Raw genomic sequence first — 27420 nt, forward strand, 5'->3', positions numbered from 1 at the left:
TTAAATCATCCATTAAAATTCCAAACACGTGTGAAATGCAAAGCATGCCTCAAAATATAAATAGAAAGCGTAGCTTATTTGAAAGATTAAAGAAGAATTGTAACTGTGTCTACAACATACGAAGCATGTAAGGGACGAGTCAAAAGACATTGGTTTTAGGAGCTGGAGAGGGTTTGTGTGTCTAACAGGATGTGTGTATAGAATAGGGTGCAATCCCAATGACTCTCGAGATAAACCACTGAAGTAGAAAAAGAGGGAAAATATGGATGTGGTAAGATAATTGGTGTGGAAGAGGAAGAATATCTTTGTTACTTCCAAGACTCTACCAGCTGGTCCTGGTAAAAGAGCTGCCCTTGGAATTCTAGTTTTTAAGCTGTGGATGAGATCCTAGGAGAACAGAGCAGAATCCAACCTTCTGCAGAAATTTGAATAATTTGGAGTTGGAGGAATGCAAATCCTCCTTACCTTCTAGAAGATCCTAGTCTAAACCAGTCTTGAACCTGAAAATCCAGCAAGAGACTATTACTTGACAGGATCAATACTAACAATATGTCAAATAAAAGGGTACTGTGGGTGTATCAATACGCATCGGTATGTATCAACCGATATGGCTCGATACATACAGATACGGTCGATACTATCGATACATCTCGATACAAACCATAAAAACCTCATTTTGAGTCACAAACTCAATTCTGGCAGAAACAAGAGGAGAAATTGAGTACCAAGAGTCTCAAATATTCCATTTAACCAAGTTTTTTCACACTTTTGGAGTTGGGGCTTCTAATCTACAATCGAAAACGAATCAAGGAGTGCTACAAGTCTACAACAACTTAGTCTGCATCATTCAACAAGGTGTTGAATGATGTTTATGCATGATACATGTTTATAACAATTTCAAATTAATGCACTTGTCTGGTTATACGTTATTCTCCATTTAGTGTTTATGCATGATACATGTTGCATATTGCTTATTTATAATTTTTTTGCTCCAAAAGTGTATTTCCATGTGTATTTTGATTTTTGACCATTTCCATGTGTATCTATAGCGTACAATACATATCTCTGATACGATATATTGCGATACGTCTCTTAAAATCACCCTTCCGATACAATACCCAATATCGATACTTTAAAGCTTGCTTAGAACAGTCAAAACAGACTAGTATTTGACACTACTACCCAAACTAGGACTCTAAGAACATAAAAAAGTGGAAAGAGATTCAAGCATGAGAGATTCCTCCCATCAACTTCATTTTATAGGGGGCAGTGTGTTTTGGTTATTTTAGATGGCATTTATGCCCATCTCACCACATTTAATGCAGGCCGTGCACATGCACAGCCGCACATGAAAACTTTTGCCTGAAAAAAATTAGAATATAATATGGACTCAAATTCCTAATGATTCTAGGACTTGACTTAGCTAATTTATAGTACGAGAGACTAATCCAGTAGACTTAGCTCCTACCCATATTTTAGAGGCCCATTAAAGTGATCTATTACAAAGAAAACCCTTCAGACCAAACGCATGGTTCGAAACTTCAAAATGACCGAAATTACATGAAATATTTCGGTTTCAAGAAGCCTCAAAACAAAACAGGGATCGACTCTACAGGCATACCATATTTTGACTAATATTTCGGCATTTTGACCGAAATTTCAGCCATTTTGACTCATTCTAGAGAGATTTTGATGAAATTTTGACTCATTTTGGCAAAATTTTGAGATTTCACCACCTTTCGCATGAGAACTCCAAAACTACTTGAAGACCTCAAAATTATTTTTTTTTTGGAAAAATCCTTCATTTTGCTATTGAATCAAAGACTTGGTGGTCAACGGTGAAGCATCCACTTCAACATTTGGGTTAATTTGAAGCTTTTTTTTTATGAATGAAAATTATATTCAATGAAGCACAGAGAATCTTTCCCCCCAAAAAAAATAAAAGGAGAAAGAACATGAAAAAAAAGAAAGAAGGAGAAAGCTCCACAACAAAACAATGGACTAACCTACAACCAAATCAAGCTGAAGGGAGACCACCCAAAGAGGAACAAAAGGACATAATCAGCCCTAAACAACCAATCACCTTAATATAAAGTTGACCTTCTTCCCCTTAAGATTATAGGGAGGAATGGGAGGAACCACCTAGCTCCCACTTTGATTCTTTGAAGAAAAGGAAGGAGTCTTCTGATCCAAATGACACCATTAGGCCCAAAGAGTCAAAGACTCCCCTACCATTAAAGCCAAAAACACTATCATCCGCACTAGGATCTCCCCACAGAGAATCGATGGCATGTTTAGACCCTAGGTCCTCCACAGGAGAATCACAGCCCCAAAAAAACATCCTCAGATCCCACATCTCCTTTATTGTCAGAGTCACTCCGAGCCAGACTAACAACATCTCTATCTTCTATAAATGTCGAAACTAGCTTCCAACGGTTCCACTTCCAACACTATTTGAATATCTCCTTCTGTCTCCAAAGTGCACAGTAGTAGCTGACTCATTTTGCTGAACCGAGAGATTTCGATTAGGACTGTTGCAACTCAGTGTGGCATTGTACATAACCATCTGGTCATGAGTCGCGCCCATGACTAACCATTGTATGTGTCCAATGAAGTATATCATGAATCCTATATTTCTTCTCTTCTAGCATTCCAGATGTTATACATCACTGTTACAAAATAATGAATAGTGGAGTTACTTATGGCCATGCAGGTACAAGAGTACATACCCAGATCCACATCTTTGAATGGACTTCCACTTGCAAATATGACATTATCACCCACAATGGAGAATGCTTCTTCTGGGGTGCATTCAGCTGTGAAAAAAAAAATTAAGCAACAAAGTTTAATTACAGGTAAAATTCATTCTTACAAATTAGTCTGATTCACATACCATTTTTAGTAGGATTGGACATTGCAAAAATAGCTGGTCTAATTGAAGTTGAACCTTTCATGGCTTCTAAAACCTGAGAGCAATGTCCAGTAAACCAACACCAACTTCTTTATTATGAATAACCAAAACAATCTCTCAAAATAAGTAACTATTGCTCACAAGCACAAGACAGTTCTTAATCGCAAATCTGAAAACTTAGTCCATGAGTCTTTTGAATAGAAAACAGTATGAAAAAGGATGAAAAGTCATCAGAAATCTTAATTTTTATTAACTAGTACATACCTCTCTCGAGAACAAACTCCCAACTGCAGATAAGCCAAGCAGTACATCAGGCTTTACTTGTTGGATCTGGTTGACAAATAAAAATAGATTAACATGAGGACTAGTGCAGTGAATTTGGCTACCAAAAATTACATGTTTTCATGTTATTCTTTAAAAAAGGGGTAGTAGTTCAATCATTTTACTAGTCGCATCAGTTTTCCATCTCAACATTTGCCCAGAAACTTTAACTTGGGGTTACTAGTTTACCTGCTAAATAGCCATGAACACTCAATTTGCATATGACTTGAGCATGTTATGTCTAATCTATAGGAAAGTTAAGATCTATTAGCCAACCTACGCACACGAGAAACAAGATTTTGAAAGTGAAGGCCAACCATCAGAGTTTCAGCATGCCACGTTTTAGAAGAATTTGTAATGTAAACTAATCCTGAGCCATAAAATCCAGCAAGAGACTGTACTTAACAGGATCACAGAACAGAGAATATAGACCAGAATATGCAGAAAGTTTATATCTCAAAATTGAGAACTCAGAATTGTCCAATAACAATGATGGAGTGGTCTATTCTAATAGAAGAATAGGCCTGCTGAATTTGACAGAATTCTGATAACAGAATAGCTGGTTTCAATAGAATCCTAGTGTTACCAAAACTGATAGAAACAAATCCGGGACGTAATAATCGATCAGAAAGTTCAGAAACTAATAGCAGAATCTCAGAGAGTTTATTAACAGATACTACTGTGTGTAATCTGAGCACAAACGAAATAGACAGGATCTTGCAATCAGCAGCAGAACAGAAAACTAACAGAAAATAAAGTAGCTGCAGGTTTAGAAATTGAGTAAATCTGACCTGCAGTTTTGCCACAGAGAGAGGGATAAACAGACTAGGAATATACCTAAGCGCCGCTTGAAGTCCACCAAACACACTACTGAATCCATAGCAGCAACTACTGAACCCGCAGCAGCATAATTTAGAAAAATTGAACTAAATATTTCGTAAATTCGTGTGGATGAATGGCTAGAAACATAGATAGATATAAACTCTTAAATTCTGACTCATAACATAACTAGAAACTAGAAATAGCCTAAACCAACTAAGAATCAAACTAGCTACTTAATTGACCAATAAAAGACTTAAAACAACTCCTGTTCTAACTACGACTCCAATTTATTTATTTTTTTTGTGAATAAATAACACATTACCAAAACCGGAGAACGGGGGAAAGAAGTGGGAGGAAATACACAGGGAGAGGGGAGGTGAACTATACAGAGCCACGAACCCTAGGAAGTGCCGGGAAGCTGAAGAAGAGATACAGTTAAGCTCCAGGATACAACAAATATGTCTGTTCCTTGGGGAGTCAACAATAGATCTATGAGGTAACAAGTGAATCTTGGAGTTAAGATAAAAAAAAAAAAAAGATGGCATTCCAAATCATGTCAAGAGAGCAGGAATTGGAAGTCCATCTTCAAAGATTCCGCTCCATCCAAATGTGAGATATAACGGCACCAAATGCAAGCTTACCGACAACATCGCAAATAGAACTACCAGAGAACGACATATCCATCCAAAGCCACTCCCTAGAGAAAGGTAAAGGTCTCCTACTACGGGGCCAAAAGGAGTCTAAAGCTTTTTTCCAAACTGAGCAGGCAAATGGGCAAGAGAAGAAAAGGTAGTCGATGTCCTCAATACCCTTCCAACAAAGGATACAGGAGGGGGAGACAGAAAGCTGGCGGTGAAGGAGGAAAGCTTGGATGGGGAGGCATTGGTTAAAAACTCTCCAAATAGTGAAGATGTGGCTGGGGATATAGCATTTGAATCACCCAAGATTGTGCCAAGGGACAAAGGGACCACGGTGTCTAACAAAATTCCATGCGGATCTGTAGCTGAAAAGGCCATTATGGGAGGGGAGCCAAAGGATCTTGTCGGAAGGGAAGGCTTGGGGGGGGGGGGAGAGGGGGACCATAAGCCATGGGAGATAATAAAGGAATCCGGGCAGATTTAGGAAAACCAGAGGAGTATGCTGAGCAGGCTCCTTCAATAGAAAAGAGAACACCTAAGGGATGTTAGTGGTCAAGCCAGAGGGAGGTAGAAGTCCCATCAGCGATCTTGGAGATGGTAGCTCTTAGAGCTAGAGGGCAAAGGTGAAGGATTTTGCTCCAGACCCAAGAAGAGTCGGCAGAATGGGAACAGTCCAAATTGAATCGGATTTTAGAAGGTAGGAGTAAACCCAATTGACCCAGATGGAGTCATTCTTAGAGGAGATTTTCCAAAACAACTTGAGAATTCCAGCGATAATGGTATCACAGAATCTATGGAGGCCGAGACCACCCTCTCGTTTGGGAAGACAGATTGTTGTCCAACTTAGGGGGTGGAGAAATTTGGAACACTCTTTTCCTTTCCAGAGGAAGGTGCAAAATAAAGATTCTATGGCTTTGATGGTGGATTTAGGAAGCCCATAAATACCGCACCAATAGATGTAGGAGGATTGAAGAAAGGATCTAATCAACTCAACCCTCCCAGCTTAAACTAAATAATAAAGTAAATCCGTATTCCTATGTCCTACTCTTATTTTAGGCTCATTAAAGTGGCCTATTACAACGAAATCCCATTAAACCAAAGGCCCAACATGTAAAGAACCCAACCTCAAGGCTGATTTCCTCTAAAATAACCCACTTTTGTAATTTTCCTGCATCAATTTGTCTAGGTTCTATGGAACTATTGTTAGAGTTTATGTATTAGGGGCATATTTGTCTATGTTTCTATCATAAGTCATAGAGTTGTAATTTTCTCTATCTTATTTCCCTTTTTATCTTTTTACCTCCTTAGGGAGTTATTTGTAAATCCAAAAGATTTACTAGTGAAGTAAATAGGAGTTAGGAGAGTTCACTCTCCAACTCACGATTCTCTCATCTCTCTTCTCTTCTCCTCTCCTTTTCTCTTCTTCTTCTTCCTTTCTTGGTTCGGTTCTGCTGTAAACACTTGCTGCTCAAGGATCCTACATATTTTAACTTGGTATCAGAGCTAGGCTCTAGTTTGAGAGTCGACTAAGCTCTTTCTTCCTTTTCTCTTTACCCTCTTTGGAACCCTAAAAAGGATAGAAGGTTCCATTAGAGGCTGTACTATGTGAAGGATTACACATACTACATTCTTTGAAGTTCCATTCTTCAAACTAATGCACAATGGAGGGAGTTTAGGAGCTGTTGAAGAGGTTTGAAGCCCTAGAAGCTACACAGGCAGTTTCCGCTAGCCATTTTTTCGTTTCTCTTTCCTCCTTCCACTTCTTGGGATGAAACTTGGTGCTTTTGGATCGCCTGGAAGTTTGCTTTCAGACCCTATATTACTCGGTTGAAAAGAGGAGCCTGTTGAGGAGCACAGCTCAACTTTTTACTGCTGCCCAGGTACTGCCAGACTCTGTTTTTTCAGTCATGGTTGAGTTTTATTGGCTGTAATGACTGGTATGAAGATTTGTCATTGAATGTTTCAACTTCTTGGACCTTGGTTGGTGTGGATTGAAGTTGGGATACCCATGGAGTGTTCACTTTGGCTGTCATCAAGGATTTGCTCTATGTTTGTGTGCTGCTGTGACAGGCTGGGTAGTGTTTTTTTGTGCTATGTGGTTATTATTTGCCTGCTGGTTACTTGTGTTTGCTGATTTACTTGGGTAGAGTGTTACTTCTCATTTAGCTTGCTGTTTTTTCTTATTGTGGTTGGGTTGAGGTGTCTCCCCACTTGTGCAAGCTCTTTCTTGTGTTTCCTTGAGTTGTTTGGTAGTATGGCTACCATGTCTGGGACTGATTCAACTATTAGTGGATCTTTGGAAGCTACCAGTGGCAGCCTAAGTGGTGCTCTCCCCACCATGGACTACCTTGAAAACCCCAACACCCAACTCTCTATTGTGAAGCTTGACACTACAAACTACTTGGATTGGTCTCGCTCGGTAAAGTTATCTTTGCGCAGTAGAGGAAAGTTGGGATATATTACTGGCTCCATTAAGGCACCTGAACCTACTGCCTCAGACTATCTAAAGTGGGAGATAGAGAACTCCACTGTTATGACCTAGCTGATATTCTCCATGAAACCTGAGATCGGTAGGAGATTTATGAGCAAGGAGACTGCAAAGGATATTTGGGACAGTGTTTCCAGGGTTTATTATAGAGTTGGAGATTCAGCTAAAGTGTATCAAATCCTCCAAAAAATCATCCACATGAAACAGGGTGATTGGAGCATATCTGACTACTACAATACAGTTATTAGCTTGTGGGAGGAGTATGATCACTGCAGTAATATCCAACTGTCCAATTCTGAAGATGAGGCCAAGGTTTACAGGAAACAAGAAAAGGAAAGGATTCTTATTCTTCTTGGTGGTCTTAACCCAGAGTATGAGCCTCTCGGCTTGCAGATCCTAGGGAGATCCCCTCTTCCATCACTGGATGAAGTGTGTAGCTACTTGCAGAGTGAGGAAACAAGACAAGGATCCATGGACACTGCACCCTCATTAGAGAAATCTGCTCGTGTCTAGTTCCCACCGAGACTTGCGAGGTGGAGGGAGAGGCCAAGGGCCAAACCATGGGGATCACCGAGACAGGTTCAAATGTGATCATTGTGGAAAGCTGGGAGATACTAAGGACAGGTGTTGGGCCCTTCATGGGCAGCCTCCTAGTATGCGTGGTGGATCATCTGGAACCCGAGGTGGTAGGACAGGGGGAGCTAGAGCCCACACTGTGACATCTGATACTGAGTCACCTGTTCCACAGACCGATCCTGATTCTCTCTCCAGAGAGGATATTGCAGTCCTATGGCGGATGATGTCCCGGTTTGGCCATTCTTCTACTACTCCTGCAACATCAAATTCAACTTCAGCCCTGCAGGCCTCTACATCTACCCCTTCCACTACTCCTACTTGGGTCGTTGACTCTGGTGCTACGGATCATATGACTGGTATGTCTCAGTGTTATGACTCTTATTCTATTTGCTCCGGTAAAGATAAAGTTAGAGTTGCCGATGGTTCTCTTTCCTCTATCTTTGGTAAGGGCAATGTTCGAGTCACTTCTTCCCTTTCTCTTGATTCTGTCCTTCATGTTCCCAATTTTGCCACTAACCTGTTATCTGTTAGTCATTTAACCAAATCCTTGAACTGTTGTGTCACTTTCTTTCCTTCTCATTGTCTCTTTCAGGATTTGGTGACGAAGAGGGTTATTGGCAGTGGACGTGAGGAGAAAGGACTCTACCATCTTGAGCCCCAGTCATCTGTTTTGCCTGCTACTCAGTCCTATGTTTGTGGCCAGACTGATAAGAGTACTATGGATTCTGCGATGCTTTGGCATCAATGTTTAGGCCACCCATCTTTTGTTGTTATGAGGAAACAGTTGCGTCACTTGTTTACTTCTTTTTCTTCTTCTCATGTTTTTCAGTGTGAATCTTGTATTTTTGCTAAACATTGTCGCACCTCTTATCCCTATCATGGTAATAGATCCATTGTTCCTTTTCATATTGTGCATTCTGATGTTTGGGGACCTGCTCCCACTACCTCTTTGTCTGGATACCGTTATTTTGTTTCATTTGTTGAGGACTATACCCGGACTACTTGGACCTATTTAATAAAACAAAAGAGTGATGTTTGTGATGCTTTCAAGAACTTCTATCAGTTTATTTTTACTCAATTTGGTACCCGCATCCAGATAGTCCGCTCAGATAAAGGGGGGGGGGAGTGTACGTGTATGGGGGGCTCCAATAGTTTTTTACTGACAATGGTATTGTCCACCAAATTGCCTGTGTTGATACACCTCAGCAGAATGGGTTGGCTGAAAGAAAAAACCATCATCTGTTGGAGGTCACTAGGAGTCTTCTTTTTGGCATGCATGTTCCCAAGATTTTTTGGGCCGATGCCCTCCTTGTTGTTGCCTTTCTTATCAATAGGATGCCAACTCTACTTCTTGGCTCCAAATCCCCTCTGGGAACTCTTCTTCCCTAGGCATCTGCCTTTCCTCTTCCTCCCAAGGTCTTTGGGTGTGTCTGCGATGTCCATGTCAATAAATCGACTAGGACTAAGCTTGATCCCAAGGCCCTCAAGTGCCTCTTCCTTGGTTATTCCTCTTCTACCAAGGGGTATAAGTGCTATCATCCCGCTTCCCGAAAGCGCTTCCTCTCCAAAGATGTCACTTTCTTTGAGTCTATACCCTTCTTCACTCCTTCTCATCAGCATCCTCTTCAGGGGGAGAATAGAGGGAATGAAGAGGATGTTGATACCCCTTTCCTCCCACCTTTGTCTACTTCCCCATTTCTGTTTGACATTGGTAAATCTACAGAAGGGGCGGTTGTTGCAAGTGGTTTTGGTCATGAGAAGGATTACCACCTTCACTACAAAAAGGTGAATGCTTGCAGAGTAAAGGAAAGAACACATGCCAAGAGCCCTCTTTGGATCTGGATCCTGAGCTTCATCCTCCTCAGTCCGGTGATCCTCCCTCTGATTTAGATCTCCCAATTGCCACTAGAAAGGGCAAAAGAGCTTGCACTAATCTTATTGCCTAGTTTGTTTCCTATGATGCTATCTCCCCCGCAGGTCTTGCTTTTACCATTGCTCTCTCCTCTGCCACTATTCCTAAGAATCTCACTGAGGCTATATCTGACCCAAAATGGAAAAAGGTTATGTCTGAGGAAATAAGTGCTCTTAAGAAGAATGGTACATGGACTCTTGTTGATCTCCCCAGGGGGAGAGTTCCAGTTGGATGCAGGTGGGTCTATACAATCAAGTACCGATCAGATGGTACAATGGACAAATACAAGGCTCGGTTGGTAGCCAAGGGGTACGGTCAAGTTTGTGGTATTGATTACCAAGAGACTTTTGCTCCTGTGGCCAAGCACAACTCAAGCAGAGTCCTTCTATCAGTGGCAGCAATTAAAGACTGGCCATTGTATCAGTTAGATGTGAAGAATGCTTTTCTTCATGGTGATCTAGAAGAGGAGGTGTTTATGCAACCTCCACCTGGTTTCAAGTCTCCTTCAGCAAAAGGGAAAGTGTGTCTCCTCAAGAAGGCACTTTATGATCTCAAACAGTCACCCAAAGCTTGGTTTGAGAGATTTCGACCGGCCATTCTAAGAAATGGATATTCCCAGAGCCAAGCTGACCACACCTTGTTTATCCGGAAAGGTAATGGTACAGTCATTGCTCTTATTATTTATGTTGATGATATTGTTGTGACTGGGAATGACGAAGATGAGATAAAGAGGCTAAAATCTTACCTGGCCGAACAGTTTGAAATTAAGGATCTTGGACTTTTGAAGTATTTCTTGGGGATTGAAGTATCAATATCAAGGAAGGGCATCAATATTTGCCAACGGAAGTTTGTTCTGAACCTATTGAATGAGACAGGAATGTTGGGATGTAAAGCAGCCAACTGCCCAATTGATCAGAATCACAAACTTAGTGAGACTGTGGTTCTCCTCTTGTAGATGCAGGGAAATACCAAAGGTTGGTTGGGAAATTGATCTATATCTCCTTGACACAGCCAGACATCAGTTATGCAGTTGGAGTAGTGAGTCAATTCATGTATGCTCCCAAAAGTGGACACCTCAATGCTGTCTATAGAATCATCAGGTACTTGAAATCTTCTCCAGGAAAAGGCCTTCTATATGCCAGACATAGTCACTTAAGGATAGAGGGCTACACTGATGCAGATTGGGCTGGTTCTATTTCTGATAGATGATCTACATCCGGTTACTGTACCCTTGTGGGTGGTAATCTTGTTACATATTTACATGGAGAAGTAAGAAACAACCAGTGGTTGCTAGATCTAGCACGGAGGCTGAATTTAGAGCCATGGCCCATGGGGTGTGTGAACTCATTGGTTGAGGCGTTTGGTTCAACAATTGGGCTTCGACTATGAGGGACCCATGCGGCTCTATTGTGACAACAAGGCTGCTATAAGTATTGCTCATAACCCCGTGCAACAAGACCGAACAAAGCACATTGAAGTTGATAGGCACTTCATCAAAGAGAAGCTGGATTCAGGTTGCATTTGTACCCCATTTGTGAAGACCGGTGATCAATTGGCAGACATTTTCACCAAGGGTCTCATCCCTCACCAGTTTAGTACTCTTCTATGCAAGCTGGGAATGTTTGACATTTATTCTCCAGCTTGAGGGGGAGTGTTAGAGTTTATGTATTAGGGGCATATTTGTCTATGTTTCTATCATAAGTCATAGAGTTGTAATTTTCTCTTTCTTATTTCCCTCTTTATCTTTTTACCTCCTTAGGGAGTTATTTGTAATTCCAAAAGATTTACTAGTGAAGTAAATAGGAGTTAGGAGAGTTCACTCTCCAACTCACGATTCTCTCATCTCTCTTCTTCTCTTCTTCTTCTTCCTTTCTTGGTTCGGTTCTGCTGTAAACACTTGCTGCTCAAAGATCCTACATATTTTAACTACAATCACCAACAGCAAAACTAATGCCTGTCTCTCATATACAAGTTATTTGAAGAGTTAATATATACACATTAAGATCATCATAACATCACATCCAATGTAGACAAGAAGTTGCAACTAATATCAGATCATGGATGGGAAAAGGTAAAGCCAATAAAATGAAGCCTCATGTAGTATTGCCGATCTTGCACAAGAATATCCATTAATGATCTAAAATCACAATTAAGACTCAGCAAAAAAGAGAAAGAAAGAAATAGTACTCTAAAGTCTAATCCCATATTAAAAGGGAAAATTGTTTGTTAACATTTTTCTAGTGAGTGATTTTTAGTTCTTTGAACAAAACCATTTATGATAACATCTAGGAGGTCTAATTAAGAAATAAACCACAACTTATCTTTCAATATGATGCCCAATAAAGGGGTTTCAACAATGACTTTTGGTATTGTTACTATAACTAATTAGACTGGAAATAGGAGATGAATCAAATCATCGTTCATTAACAACCTCAGGCTTTGGGCAAAGAATTTTTTGTGCAGAAGTATAATGGAAAATGATCATTACTAGAAACGGATCACCTTGTACAAGGCAGCGATAAAGAAGATGTATAACTGTAGAAGAAAAATAAATAAGTTGAAGTGATTACATGTGGAGAAACTTTTTTCCTGTTTGAAGTTTGAAATCCTCGAACTCCTTTAATGTTGATGACAATGGAATAACAAGACTCTAACCCAATCAGCTATCTGTCACATGTTTAAAGCTGCAGATTTTATAATAAGTAAGTGTTGGCATTGTTCTCACTCCAATGGCATCAAGACGAGGAGATGGAGACCATCAGCAACTAGCTATCATTTTGAGTTCAAGGTCATCATGTGCCACTTTAAAATCAACTCACCTACTTACTATGGCCAGATCCAGCTAATCCAAAACAACTGGAAGAAGAAAAAGAGGAGGAATAAGAAAACATGGAGGAGAAAGAACCATTTGAATAGAATCTCATGAGGAATAAGTTGATGATCACTACTGACTCGGTTCTCCCAGCAAATGAAGTACAGAAATGTTCTAAATTGTCTTCCGTCTAGAAGGTGGTAACTGCTAGAGCTTTGTTAAATGTTGCCATCCATAAAAAGAATTCTCCTTTGCTTGGACTAGAACACCTTTAAACGTGTAAAAGTGGAAGGGGATGGGTGGATGGGCTGGATTCTGGAAGATTTTTTTGGTGTGGCTGATCTCCCTTCTATGTAGTTACTCAACGAGGTTGTACAGAGTGGTGACAGAAACAGCTGTTGTCAAAGATCTCCGTGTAATGATGGCAGATTATTTCCTTTGGGTGCCCTAGTTTAAGCATAACAAGTAGGATTTGGAATTAGAAGCCACACTTGTGATGCTTACTCATCTAGAATAGATACCAATTTTGAGGAACGTGATTGACAAATGTATTTGATAGGACTCCAAAATAGTGAAATGAAGACTTTTCTATGCTGCATTTTCTACAGTTTGCTCAAGAGATACTGCTCTAATATATGTCATAATTGACAGCTGACTTGCAGCATTCACTGTCCCACTCAGATATTCAACCTAACTAATTATAAGAGTATATTTTTCACCATTCTCAATGATTTCTTCTCTACTATGTTCACTTCATTTATATTTAGAAATTATTAGGCATGTGAATGGGCACTAAAGTTGTTCCCTCCTCATTGGAGACTTTAAATTTGAATTTTGAACTAACAAAAAAAAGAAGTTCAGAATCATGTATATGAAAAGGCTAATTCCCTTAATTGGCGAGCACAAGGAAAATCCCTAACTTGAAGGCAGGTGAGAGTCATGAGACCCATTCCAATTTCTTTTTAATGGGTATCGATCGCTCCTCAATAGACTTTTCAACCAAAAAAGAATGTACAGAAATGCTCTTCCCCTATAACTTATAAAACAACCTTGAACAAATTACATGTGATACAACAGCATGTTTACCAGTGCAACATTTATTATCCACTAACCGCATGAAATGCTGAAATTTAATAGAAGTACACACCACTTCAATGAGGCTTGCCCCCTCTTTTAGTCCTTGGTGCTCAACCTCATTTATCTTTCTTGCAAATGGAAGTGCATTTGGATCAATATTCTCACGCCCCTCCGTAATCAGCCCCTGGAATTCCACAATTATTAATTGCCATATTACCAGGTTAATCAAGGAAAATTCCATCCACACAATTTATCACTGTAAACATGATTTAAGGGCAGCATCAAATTTATATAGTTTTGAAGGGCAGCAGACTTCCAAACCATAAAGAGAAAACTCAGGCTACAGCACTGACAAAGGCTCAAGTACTTTTTTCAGTTCAGAAGACATGTAGTAAACTACCTTTCACTATTTATAGTAGCACTTTCATCTTCAAAAATTATATAGGGCTGCACAGCTATTTATGATTTTATTTTTCAATCTGATATTCTGATTTATTGATAAAAATAACACTAAAAAACAATAATTATAAAAATTAGCTTCTAATGAAAGATAAAGAAGGATCAATTATCCATATTATATCCTATATATCTTTTGTTCTTTTTTTTATTGGCAACAACAAATACAAATGTTTTTAACAGACAAGTAAAAGGAGATCCGAGAAAAAGAAGAACGATAAAGGAATAAGATAGCTCAATACTAACACCAAACCCCCACCCCAACCCCCAAAAAAAAAAAAAAAAAAAGATAGCCACTCTCTTAGAAACCACAAAGCAACAGGGACACTTGATGAACAAATTATTTATTGACTGATCAATAAAAGTGTCCTCTTAATAAACAATTATATTTTCTTAAAAAATGAGAAAATGCAAAACACGTAGACGGTATAGCATAAATTTTTCCACTAAGTAATCAAAACCTAAATCTTGGAATCAGAGAAAGACAAGCTTCTTGTCAACTTACTAAACCAGGAGAACTGGAAGAAGGTTTTCCTGGAAATCTGGAACTCACCAACATATTAAGCTATTAGTTACTAGGAAACAAAAGAAGAATTTCCATTCAAGGGCTAAACCAAAAGAAAAACCTATACATTACCAACGCTCTCTATGCAAAACAAGAAGAAGCACATAACTGTTGATTACACAGTCCTGGGTAAAACTATGGAAGATGACCAAATCTAATGTGTGAATTCATGTCCCTGGCAGTTGGCAATTCATTCTCAATGATAAAACTTTTTTCCAGATTTAGAATGGGCTCACTTCTCACATAGTACTAAATCTCGCCGAAATCTCGATAATTTCGTGAATTTCGGTATGCCCGAGACAGGATGGCAAATTGAAATAAAAAATGCAACATCTCGATCGAAATGTCAAAATTTCAGCTGTTTGTAGCATCTCGCCGAAATTTCAGCCAGATGTTACAAACCAAGTTTATAAAAAGCCCATATCTCGTGACTCTCGGTCGAAATTTCGACCGAGAGCTCTCTGGTGAGTGAAATTTCGAATGTTTGTGCTTTCTTCTTCGATTTTTCGCTGCATCAACGCCGGAATCACTTGGGAAAACATCATTGAAGCTTGCTCCACTGTTTCAGGTAAAACCCCTTTCTCCAAACTGTTTTTTTTTTTTGCAAAACATATTGTCAATACATGTTGTTTAGTGTTGAATTTATTATATGTCAGACACCAGAGGCCGATCTATAACCTCACGGTGTCGAATTTTTTTATTTTGTATATATATTATTTTTTTATTTTTCTGCTTCAAAATTTTGATTTTCCTACAACAAAAATGTAAAACAATTAGGGTTATGTAAACTAGATGGGGATCAATTAAATATATGTTAGACATCGTTGGCTAATCTACTACTGCTTCACGGTGTCGGAAATATTTTTCTGACTATAATTAATTAGGCAGCTGTTGAGGACTAAACTCGTTTCTTCCCCCAGATTATGATGTGGCATTCATTTGTCGTACAGCCAGAGGACAATGCACATCGGCTCCATCAGACCATGAGTGGGATCGATCTTCGACGGCGCAGTAATTATTATTAGTAGACACTTGTATTAGGAAAATGTATTGACATCCAAATTATGTACTTAATTCTATGACTCATTGACTCTATGTTTGTATTTGTCTATTTGTTTACCTTGCCTATTATGTCTTCTAGTACTTAGACAATGTGTAAGTATACATTAGGATTCGACCGTATACTGCCAATCAAGGGTGCAAATCCATAAGATCACTTTGGGTGACTATGTTTGTAAAATGAACATTTACATATGTTTATATAGCCCAAAACAAGGTTTTTGTTGAGATAAGGCTACGTTACCCACTAGGGGTAACCTAGTCCTAGTTGGCTTTCCTTTCTTATTTTAGTTTGATTAGTTTTTAATTGTTTTTTACCTGTTTTTCTCCCCTATACGATTCCTATTTGGGATTCCTAGTTATAGTGGGAATTCCTAGTAGGAATAGGATTGGGGGGGATTCCTATCTTTGCTGTAATTTGTTTTTATTATAAATAAGAGGCTGGGATGATCGATCAGATCATCTAAGCATTAATTCCAAGGCTGTTTACATGGTATCAGAGCCTAATCTGATCTAGGAACAGCTACTCTCGATTTCTGGTTCTCTCCTCTCTCTTATTTCTCAGTTTTTTCTTTTTTTCTTCCTCTCCACCACTCTCGGCCTCTTTCTCTCCATCAGGGCAGCAACTATGAGGTGATAGAATGCAAATTTAGTTGCTGCCCGCAATGTCACCTCATTGCAGATCAAAAAACAGAGGTGTGACCTATTTCTGCCTGCAGGTTTTTTCCATCCTTGGAGATCGAACTATTTTTCAACTGGAGTTAGATTTCTGCACTTATGGAGATTGGTTCCTGCTATTATTGGTCTGCACCAGTCCTTGTTTGAAGACTGCAGCATTGGTCTAGATCCAATTCTGCATTTTTTTCTGCATCTTTTTCCTGGAATCAGGGTTTCTGCAATCAGATTTTATTCCTAAATTTGGCAAAAATTTAGGGCTTTTTATTGGCTTATTAGAAAGAGCTAATTTTTGGCAGATATCTTCCCTGCTATTAGAGGGAAACTCGACATCAGTTTCAGCCCATTCTGCAGGCTGAAAATTCTGCAATTTCAAAACCCATTATTCACACTCGAATCAGGTTTTTTGAAGATCTGATTTTTACTACTGCTTGGCTGAATCATGGGTGACTCAGAGATGACTCGCTACTTCTGGAGGAGATCAAACAAGGTCTGATTTTCTCCCTTATGCTGCTGCCATCAAGCTTGATGGTACAAACTACTTAATTTGGGCCAAATCATTATCCCTAACAGTGGCTGGAAGGGGACTCACTGGCCATCTTACTGGCACCACCAAACAACCTACTGAAGAAGGGGCTGCTCGTACTAAATGGGCTGCCAATGATGCAATGGTAATGTCCTTTATTCTAAACTCTATGACCACTGACCTCTCTAGTCAGTATCTTCTCCTTGACACTGCTACACAAATATGGACAGCTGTCAAGGGCACTTATGGTCGTTCAGGTAGTGGTGCTCAGGTTTATGAAATTAGGAAGACACTCCAAAACACTACTCAAAAGGAGATGTCTGCCACCAAATACTATGCTACCCTCAAGTGTTTATGGCAACAATTGGATCACTATGCTCGGTTTCAGCCTACTACTGCTGCTGATATTACTGCCTACCACACCTATCTTATTCCATATTGTTCATACTGATGTGTGGGGGCCTAGTAGGAAGGCTTCCCTGACTAGCCATCGGTGGTATGTCACTTTTATTGACTGCTATTCTAGGTTCACTTGGGTATACCTTATGCACACAAAAAGTGAAGTTTTTTTTATGTTTTCAGCACTTTCATCAAATGATTAAGACCCAATTTAATGCCACTCTTCAAATTTTAAGGAGTGACAATGGGAAAGAGTATATGGAAGGTCAGTTCCAAAAATACCTTGCTGCACATGGAATCCTCCATCAGACCAGCTGTGTCGATACTCCAGCCCAAAATGGTGTGGCTAAGAGAAAAAACCACCACCTCTTGGAGGTGGCTAGGGCTCTTATGTTTGCTCGCAATGTCCCTTCCCTTTATTGGGAGGATGTTGTCCTTACTGCAGCCTATTTAATTAATAGGTTGCCCAGTCGGGTTCTTCTTTCGCAAGCCCCTATTGAGTTATTACTTGGCTCTTTTTCCTTTATAGTCCCACCTAAAGTTTTTGGCTGCATTTGTTATGCCAGGGATACAAGGTCCCCTGGTAAACTTGACCCACGTAGCCTCCGCTGCATTTTCTTGGGATACTCTGCTACCCAAAAAGGGTACAAATGTTACTACCCTCCATCCTGCAGGACTTTTGTCAGCATGGATGTTGTCTTTCATGAAAATGTTCCATATTATGTGTCCCCACCTCTTCAGGGGGAGAGTGTTAGTGAAGATGTGTTGACTATTGACTCTCCACCTCCACTTCAGTCTGTTTACCATGAGTCTGAACCAGTTCGGCCTGCCCCTGGTACTCCCCCTGAGTCAGGGGGAGAGGTTCCTATACAGGGGGAGACCATTTCTATTCAGGGGGAGTAAGCTACCCCGGCCCAGACTCTCTGTCCGAGAGGACTATTAGTGAATTTCGAGAGGAGGATTGATGCGAATATGAAGACCTATGCAAGGAAACATAAGCGAGGTCCAATCAACTGTTGCTCCAGTACCCATCCAATTGCCGAACCCGGATCTAGAACCTGCCTCTCCACCTGGTAATGTTCCTGATTTACCTATTGCTCTTCGCAAAGGTGTCAGATCTTGCACTCAGCATCCGATATCTCATGTTGTTTCTTATGATTCCCTTTTTCCATCCTTTCGTGCCTTTGTTTCCTCTCTTTCTTCTGTTCGTATTCCTAACAATTGGCAGGAAGCTTTATCAGACGGAAAGTGGAAGGCAGCTATGATGGAAGAAATGGAAGCCCTAAAAAAAAATAACACATGGGAGCTTGTGGTTCTTCCACCTGGGAAGAAAACCGTTGGATGCAAATGGGTGTTAGTGGTGAAACAGAAGGTGGATGGCACTGTGGATAGGTATAAGGCACGACTCGTGGCCAAAGGGTTCACTCAGACATACGACATTGATTACGAGGAAACTTTTGCACCTGTTGCCAAGTTAAATACTGTTCATGTGTTATTATCTTGTGCAGTCAACCTTGGATAGGATTTGCAGCAGCTAGATGTAAAAAATGCCTTCCTAAATGGAACACTGGATGAGGAGGTGTATATGGACATTCCACCAGGATTCTCTTGTGACAGAAACCAAGGAAAAGTATGTAAATTGAAGAGTGCACTTTATGGGCTGAAGCAGTCACCTCAAGCATGGTTTGGGCGGTTCCACAAGGCCATGATTTCTGTGGGCTATAAGTAGAGTAATGCTGATCACACACTCTTTATAAAGAGGGTTGGTGAAAAACTCACTGTTCTTATAGTCTACGTTGATGATATAGTGGTTACTGGCAATGATGGTGATGAGATCAGACGGTTGAAAACCTTCCTTGGACAAGAATTTGAGATTAAGGATCTAGGGAAACTACGATACTTTCTTGGGATTGAAGTAGCCAGATCTTCTAAAGGCATTTTTCTCTCCCAAAGGAAGTATGTCCTAGATTTATTGGTTGAGACCGGGTTGCTTGGTTGTCATCCTTCAGATACTCCTATGGACCCTACTGTTCGACTCAAGGAGAAAGAGGGTGAGCCTGTTGATAAAGGCCGGTACCAAAGACTTGTAGGGAAGCTAATTTATCTTTCACACACTCGTCCTGACATTGCTGTCGCCGTGAGTACTGTGAGCCAGTTTATGCATGATCCCTACTCTTCACATATGGAGGCTGTTCTTCGTATCTTGCACTATTTGAAGTCAGCTCCTGGAAAAGGAATTCTTTTGTCTACGCATGGTCATCTACGGATTGAAGCATACACTGATGCTGACTGGGCTGGTTCTGCAGATCGCAAGTCTATTTCTGGGTATTGCTCCTTTGTAGGTGGAAATCTTGTCACGTGGCGTAGTAAGAAGCAAAATGTTGTTGCTCGTTCTAGTGCCGAAGCTGAGTTTCGAGCTATGGCACAGGGGATTTGTGAGTTACTCTGGCTTAAAGGGCTGCTACAAGATCTTGGTGTTTCTATTCGTCTTCCTATGATGTTGTACTGTGACAACAAGGCTGCAATCAGCATCGCACACAACCCAGTATAGCATGATCGTACCAAGCATGTTGAGGTGGATAGGCATTTCATCAAAGAGAAGTTAGAAGAAGGGTTGATTTGCATTCCCTTTGTGACGTCTACTGATCAACTTGCAGATATCTTCACTAAGGGATTGTCTGGGAAGCTGTTTCATCCCAATCTAGTCAAGTTGGGCATGATTGACATCTTTGCTCCAACTTGAGGGGGAGTGTTGAGATAAGGCTACGTTACCCACTAGGGGTAACCTAGTCCTAGTTGGCTTTCCTTTCTTATTTTAGTTTGATTAGTTTTTAATTGTTTTTTCCCTGTTTTTCTCCCCTATACGATTCCTATTTGGGATTCCTAGTTATAGTGGGAATTCCTAGTAGGAATAGGATTGGGGGGGATTCCTATCTTTGCTGTAATTTATTTTTATTATAAATAAGAGGCTGGGATGATCGATCAGATCATCTAAGCATTAATTCCAAGGCTGTTTACAGTTTCCATGAAGTATCAGGCCCTAATTTGACCTAAAACCTACCGAAACTTTGCGCAAAAAAGGACAAGATTTCGGCGAAACTTCACCGAAAACTCGTTATCTCGGAAATTTTGACCAGCCTGAAATGGCCCTCCGAGACAAGATTCAATTCTATGCTCTTTCAGCAGAAGGACAGAACCCACTATCTTCAACAGATAGGTTGAACCCATGCCATACAACCTGGGGAAGAATGCTCGGTAGCCTAATATATTTTGTAAACATAAGACACATTTTTATACAGTGACCTACATAACTGCACATATTGGAAAATAATTGTGATGCATAAATCTACAGGTTTCCTTAGTTTTGCAAGGAGTATTCTTCAGTGCAGATGCAATCATTCACAGCTTCTTCTCATGATGAATTCTTCGATGGAGATTAGCTCACTATTATGACTTATGAGTAACTTATTTCAAGAGATCCAGGCTTTGCCTACAGATTAGATCATTCCACATTTGAAGGAGTTTCTTTGACTATAGGTTTCCATAGCTAGAGAAATGAGGGCATCGAATTCCTTTAATGTTATGGGACTCAGCAAATCTGACCTCAGTGACCCAAAACTAAGGACCAACACACACATACAACCACACCCACGCACGCACTTGCACACAGTTGATAGTTAGTAATGTCACCCTCTACTCATGTTAAATTTCAGCCCTGCATTACAACATGACAAATCATTCTTCTATTTCTTTCCCTCCCCCCCCTCCCCCCCCCCCCCACACCCCACTGCCATTTTATAGTTAAACCTTTAAAAACAGTGGCTTCATTTACTGAAGCAAAAGTTAGTACGGAGTCAATCATACAGTAAAGGTGTGCAACTTGGCACGTAGGCAATCCAGAGGGTGCCCTATCTAATGGAGGCTTGGATTAGTCTCAAGACCTTTCCTGTGGCAATCAGATATCAACTAATAAATGGCAGTGGGTATCATCCCCATTACCCTACCTTAGCTTTGGCTATATATAGTATGTATGATTTTTTCTTCTTTTGGAGGGCAGGGGCAGCTATGCCCATGATTTGGCATAAGTGAAGACGTACCATACAGGTCTAGTAACTATGAAAATAGCAACCAGATATCTCAGCACTCTCACCTTACTTCATATGAAACACTAAACACAAGCAGAGAGCATACAATTGGAAAACAATTTGGAAGTATAAATGACAAAGCATTAAATTAGATTGAAACAGAAACATTCAAGAGCTGGTTTAGCTTTCAGTGCACAGGTAACTCATTCTTTCACTCTCAGGATACTAAGACCTGTTTTCACATGATCTTAAAAGTATTAGGGGTGAGGAGTTATCTCTCATGTCTTATTTAAGTCCAATTCTGAAATGATAAAGAGAATAAAATCACCTTGGCATCAACCACCCAGAATTGACTCCATGCACTCTCAAAAGCAGACTCATTATTACCCAGCATCCTTTTCATGGTCTTTCTTGCAGCATTTACAACTCCCAATCCTGCACTGCAACATCATCAGATAAAACATGTCTCAAAATCTTTTAACAGGAGCAGAAGTATATTATTTGGATTTCATTCGACACGTAGAAGAAAGAAGAAATATAGTGTACTTGGTAGCCAGTAAAATTCAAGGATTATTCTTTGACAATTAATCATAAAATGCACGTTGTCATGTAACAATTAGTGGACATCCAGTCTGCTTATCCCCTGTCAAACTTAGTAGACCATGACTTCAACCTCCATTTCTATACTTATCTTTCCACGAGGGTGTTAAGATATCTTACAGAGTGAGTGTAGTAGATGGGAATGATCTAACTGCAGAGTGTTACAAAGGGAGAGTCATTCCTCAACATGGAAACCAAAATGATAGAGAAAGAACGCAAACATACACCTTCCACATAAATTACTCCTACTAGAAGAGAATCATCTGCATTTACATCCTTAAAGCAAAAACCAACCAATCTCTACATATAGTTTTGTGATGATGCTACAATCCTTGCTTAAACTTCTTCTGTTCTTCCTTTACTCCAGATGATGGTGAAGAGGAGCATGGATCATACGCTTTTCTGTCAACTTTGGAGAATTCCTGGTTGCTATCTTCTTTTTTTTTTTTTTAATGATAGATGCTGCGTAAATTATGACCCTCCCCAGACCCCGTAGTGGCAGGAACCTTTAGCACTGGGTACGCCCTTTTTTTTTCTTTTTTTTTAAAATAAAGTCATATTACGCTCTTCTTCAATGTTAATCACCTGGTATTTCTTTTAACCAACCAACACACTGCTACCAAAAGGAAAAACGTGAAAAATTATATGAGAAACAGAAAAGAGGAAAACACCCATTGGATGGTTATACTTTCTTAAAAAGAAACAACAAACAGAAAAGATGTATTAGAAACATCCTGATGAGGGACAACCAAAATAAAAGGAAGAGTGGGTGAGAAAAGGGATACGATTGACTAGGAATAGTAATAAGAAAATTAGATATTGTTAACAATATCCATGGACATTAACTTCAAGAAGAAGAAAAAGGAGAGAGAAGAGAACAGAGAAGGGGCTCAGAAAGAGAGAGAATCAATGCGGTAGAGAAAGAAGAGAGAGAACACAACCTTCAATGGCCACCATGAGCAAAGCTCAAACAAAATTAAATTAAATTTTATCATTTCTCAATTAACTGTAGGAATTACCTCAACACGTAAAGATTCTTGTTGTAAAAAATATTCAATAATCGACAGAAAAGTTTCTTAAATAATCAACGATTTCTAATTTTACTCTCTTTATGAAAAAAAAGGCTCCTAAAATAGGTACTTTAAAATAGAAACTAAAGCTTTCTTATACGCATCAAGAACTCATGACTTTAAAAACTTAGCTGAATTTGTGTTCCTTCCTAGAACTTAATATTTGGGCTTTACAATTGAACCCATTACAATGAAACCCACTGAAATTATAAGCTGACACAAATCATGTAAAGCCATTATTTTTTACTTGCAAAAGCTCATGGAAGAAACAGGTTTTCTACCAACTATGGAATGCCACATTTTTCCTATAAGAAAACACTAATCCTGTAAATGAAACATAGAAGTGTTAATGCATACTTTAAGATAGGATGGATTCCAGAAGAATATTTAGCAACAAGTCAAATATGAGGATATGTGTTTAGAAAAGCAATGGTTTCTCTCCAGAAAATAAATTCCTAATGAATCTCAGCTCGAGACAGAGGTTAAGTATAAAACCTTCCAGCACCAGCAACGACTATCTTTTGCTTCGGGAAATCTATCATTGGTTTTCCTTGTGCTCTTACAGCTCCTAAAAGACCTGCTACAGCAACCCCTGCCGTTCCCTGAGAAGAATATTGACATTAAATCATATATCTAGTTATGATAGATCACAAGTGTACTTAATGATAATTTTAAGGAACTTGCCACAAATGCATGAACAAAATCTTGAAGCACAGGTTGTAACTATTTCAAAGAAACAAAAATGCCAAATGTTCACAATAGTTGCAGCATGAACTGCTGAAGAAGTTTGTGTTGGCTGAAACATTATAGTTCTCATATTTGACCTGAGAATGAGAATTGCAGGCTTTATACCAATATTATACTCAATAGACTCCGCATGTGCCTCAACATGTCTTTAAGTTCCAAAAACTTTCATAGGTTTCACATAGATCTGAAATGTTTCCTTAGTAATATTTAGTCTTTTCTTTCTTTTGAGTCCTATCAGGGTTCCCATAGTAATTTTTTTGGGGGGTGAATAAATAATTCATTACCAAAGACCCTGAAAAGGGGAGAAAAAGGATATACAAAAGGAATTACAAGAGAAACAAAATGAGACAAAGCTGAACCCAACCATCAGGAGGGAGGGACAGAGGGCTACAGCAAGGACAATGACAAACCCCAAGAGACAACTGTAATAATATAAAAGAAGAAGAAAAGAGAAGGAATGGACGGAAGAAGAAGAAGAAGAACTGCTGCAACTCTTGGGGGTCACAACCATGAGGTTTAGACTCCCCATCGATATCATTAAATAATAGCCCAAATAACACAAAAGGACAAAAATACCCCCATAGGGAATTGTGACTAGTATTAGCACTAATCACGATTCTCCTTCCCTCTTACATCGAGACTTCTAACACTCCCCCTCAAGCTGGAGCATAGATGTTAATCATGCCCTGCTTGTTACAAATATACTCAACCCTTACACTTCCCAAAGACTTGGTAAACAAATCAGCAAGTTGCTCCCCCGTTCAAACATGACGAGGAGAAATGATCCCTTGTTGCAGCTTCTCACGGACAAATGACAGTCTATCTCAATGTGTTTCGTCCTTTCATGAAACACAAGATTACTAGACATATGGATAGCAGCCTGATTATCACACCACAAAGTCATAGGAGAATTGTCAACAAACCCAAGTTCAATCATCAACTGTTTCATTCACATCAGTTCACAAGTACCATGAGCCATAGCATGATACTCGGACTTTGCACTAGATCGAGCTACAACGGTCTGTTTCTTGCTTTTCCATGACACTAGGTTCCCTCCAACAAACATACAATATCCTGAAGTAGACCTCCGATCAACTGGAGATCCTGCCCAGTCAGCATTTTAAAAACCCTCAATCCTCCCATGACCATGGTCAGGATATAAGAGACCACATCCAGGAGCCTTCTTGATATATCATAGAACCCGTATAACTGCATCCCAATGAGATGACCGAGGAGCAGACAAAAACTGACTTAGTTCACTGACAGGAAAGGAGATGTCAGGTCTAGTCATAGTCAAATAATTAAGTTTCCCTACAAGTCTCTGATACTTCTCAGGATCTTCAAGAACATTACCATCATCTACCATAAGCTTCAAATTTGGATCCATAGGAGTATCCAAAGGTTTAGCGCCCAACAACCCTGTCTCTGAAAGCAGTTCAAGAACATACTTTCACCATGAGAGCGAAATTCCTTTCCGTGATTGAGCAACCTCAATGCCCAAAAAGTATTTCAGTCTTCCTAGATCTTTAGTCTGAAACTATTGTCCCAAATGTGCTTTCAATTTCTCAATACCAGAAGAATCATCTCCTGTGATGACAATATCATCCACATAAACTATAAAAAAATATCCTTTTTTTTATGAATAAATAATTCAATTACCCAGGAAGGAAAAAAGAGGGGGAGGGGACAAGCAAACGAAAAACCACGAGCCAAATACAAGGCCCTACCAAAAAAAGCTAGGGCCCGCAAAAGAGAAGGGGAAAGGCCCCAACTAACCACAACAACAACGGACTAAGGGGGGGAATCACCAACCAAAGCGAAGCACAACAAAGCACACTATCCAGGGTCCAAAATCCCACGGCAAAGGGCATGATCGCTGATAGAGCTACTCAAAGGCATAATCTTCTCACTGCAGGGCAAGGAATAGGCAAGGTAGGGCCGAATTTTGGGGTAAGGGGGGACGCTGGAGTTGCACCGGCGGAAAAAACGAAGATTTTGCCAGGGAGGAGGTTGGGAAGGATCAGGGACAGAGAGAGGGGCATTAGGGGAGGGTACCTTGTGGGACGGCTCAGGAGGAGGGATAAGGCCCAAGTTTTGATGGGCTGAGGAGGTAGGGGGAGAGGAGCCTGGCCTAATAAGGCCATCAGGGTCAGGCCCAATGAGGCCCGTGATGTTGAGAGCCAAAGGGGGAGGGCCAGGCCCATTGAGGTTAATATCGGGGGAGGGGAAAGCAGATAAAGGGAGAGGAATAGGCGAGGACCCCACCGAAGTAGAGGAAAGCCGCAAAAGAGGGGGGATCGACGATCGAGGAATGGAAGAGGGTTGGAGACTCAAACTTGAGGAGTCGTTACTAGGCATGAGGGAGGTAAAGAGGAGGAGGGAGGCTGCAAGGGATGGCGATAAGGCATCACCTCGGGAGAAGGGATTACAGCAAAATCGAGAAGGAGAGAGGCATCAGCGCTAGAAGAGGACTGGATGCAACCAGAGTCTTAAGAACTGCCAAGAACCGGAGGTTCATTGAGAGAGATGATGGCAGGATCGACAGACATCGCAAGGCTAGAGCTGTCATCAATAGAACCCAAGGGAAGAAATCAGTTGTGACTGGTGGTCCCAGGAGGGCGGACCAACGGATCAGAGAGGGTAACTGACCCATGCCCTTGAGGAGAAGAGGAAGCAGAGGACTGCCGGCGGCTTTTCTTTTTCAGCCGGCTACGGCGGCGACCACGAAGGGGGGATGGGTTAGTGGAAGAGAGAGAGGCGGTAGTGCGAGTAGGGGCTTGAACGCCAGGCAAAGGGATAACAACAGACGGGGTGAGTTGCAGAGGGGCGGAGAGAAGGGAATCAGAAGTCTGGCCAGGAGGACAAGTGGGAGAAGAAGAAGAGATAATAGAACATTTTCCAGAGGGGTGGCCGAAAACCTTACAAGTAGTGCAATAAGGTGGACGCCAGTCGAACCGGACAGCCTAACTAAAGGAAAATCCTTTGTCGTCTTCAACCAGTATAGAGGAAGGGAGAGGGGAGTCAGCAGAAACTTCAACACAAATCCTGGGAAAGGCCAGGCGATCTTATAACTTTGTCCTCCCATCAGAGGAGCGGTTTGCTAAGAACAAATCCCACAATGCTCAGACCATCTTCATACCAAAATTGCAGCGGAAGACCAAGCAGAGAGATCCAAAGAGGGATGGAGCGAAGATCAAGGCGGTTGAGTAATTGGTTTTCTCCCAACAATCCAAGGGCCGCATTCTAGAGCACGAAGTTTATCTCCGACATCTGAAAACTTGAAGATGAAGATGTCGTTGTCCAAGAGGTAAGCTTCTAAACTTCCCTGCAGTTTTCATTGTTTAGAAAGAGAGGATTTGACAAATGGGAAAGGGGGCCGGCTTCCTAAGAAGTGCCCAAACAAGGCAGTTCCCCACTTCTTTTCTTCATGCGCAAGGAGATCAGAATCATATTGGGCTACTTTAGAGGAGCCGAAGGTGGAAGGAGGCACAAAGTGCAAGGGAAGACCCTCGTTCAGGGGAGAAATGGGTTGTCTAAAGAGGGAAGACCAGGCAAAACTTCTCAGAGGGGGAGAAGGGCCCAACGGAGGGTTAGCGAGAGAGGTAGCAAAGGAGATGGGAGGGGGAGAAGGATCATCGGATGGTGGCAGCACCACCCCAGGATGGTCGGACATCAAGAGAG

At 40.6% G+C, this 27420-nt stretch overlaps 1 protein-coding gene and 1 long non-coding RNA gene across 2 annotated transcripts in view; one reads left to right on the top strand and one right to left on the bottom strand.

Moving 5' to 3' along the window:
- LOC122664436 overlaps positions 1 to 10615 on the top strand; it is an 87191-nt gene extending 76576 nt beyond the window's left edge. Inside the window, exon 3 of the long non-coding RNA XR_006333335.1 lies at positions 10599 to 10615. This is a non-coding gene — a long non-coding RNA (uncharacterized LOC122664436). The remainder of the gene's footprint in view (positions 1 to 10598) is intronic.
- LOC122664431 (NAD-dependent malic enzyme 62 kDa isoform, mitochondrial-like) overlaps positions 1 to 27420 on the bottom strand; it is a 56227-nt gene that overhangs the window by 6816 nt on the left and 21991 nt on the right. The window contains exons 9-14 of the mRNA XM_043860242.1: positions 23488 to 23594; positions 21651 to 21762; positions 13628 to 13741; positions 3176 to 3241; positions 2894 to 2966; positions 2730 to 2816 (exon numbers count right to left, since the gene is read on the bottom strand). Coding sequence (XP_043716177.1) covers positions 2730 to 2816; positions 2894 to 2966; positions 3176 to 3241; positions 13628 to 13741; positions 21651 to 21762; positions 23488 to 23594 — 559 coding nt within the window. The remainder of the gene's footprint in view (positions 1 to 2729; positions 2817 to 2893; positions 2967 to 3175; positions 3242 to 13627; positions 13742 to 21650; positions 21763 to 23487; positions 23595 to 27420) is intronic.

Source organism: Telopea speciosissima, chromosome 6 (assembly GCF_018873765.1).
Source record: "Telopea speciosissima isolate NSW1024214 ecotype Mountain lineage chromosome 6, Tspe_v1, whole genome shotgun sequence".
Taxonomy (NCBI): Eukaryota; Viridiplantae; Streptophyta; class Magnoliopsida; order Proteales; family Proteaceae; genus Telopea; species Telopea speciosissima.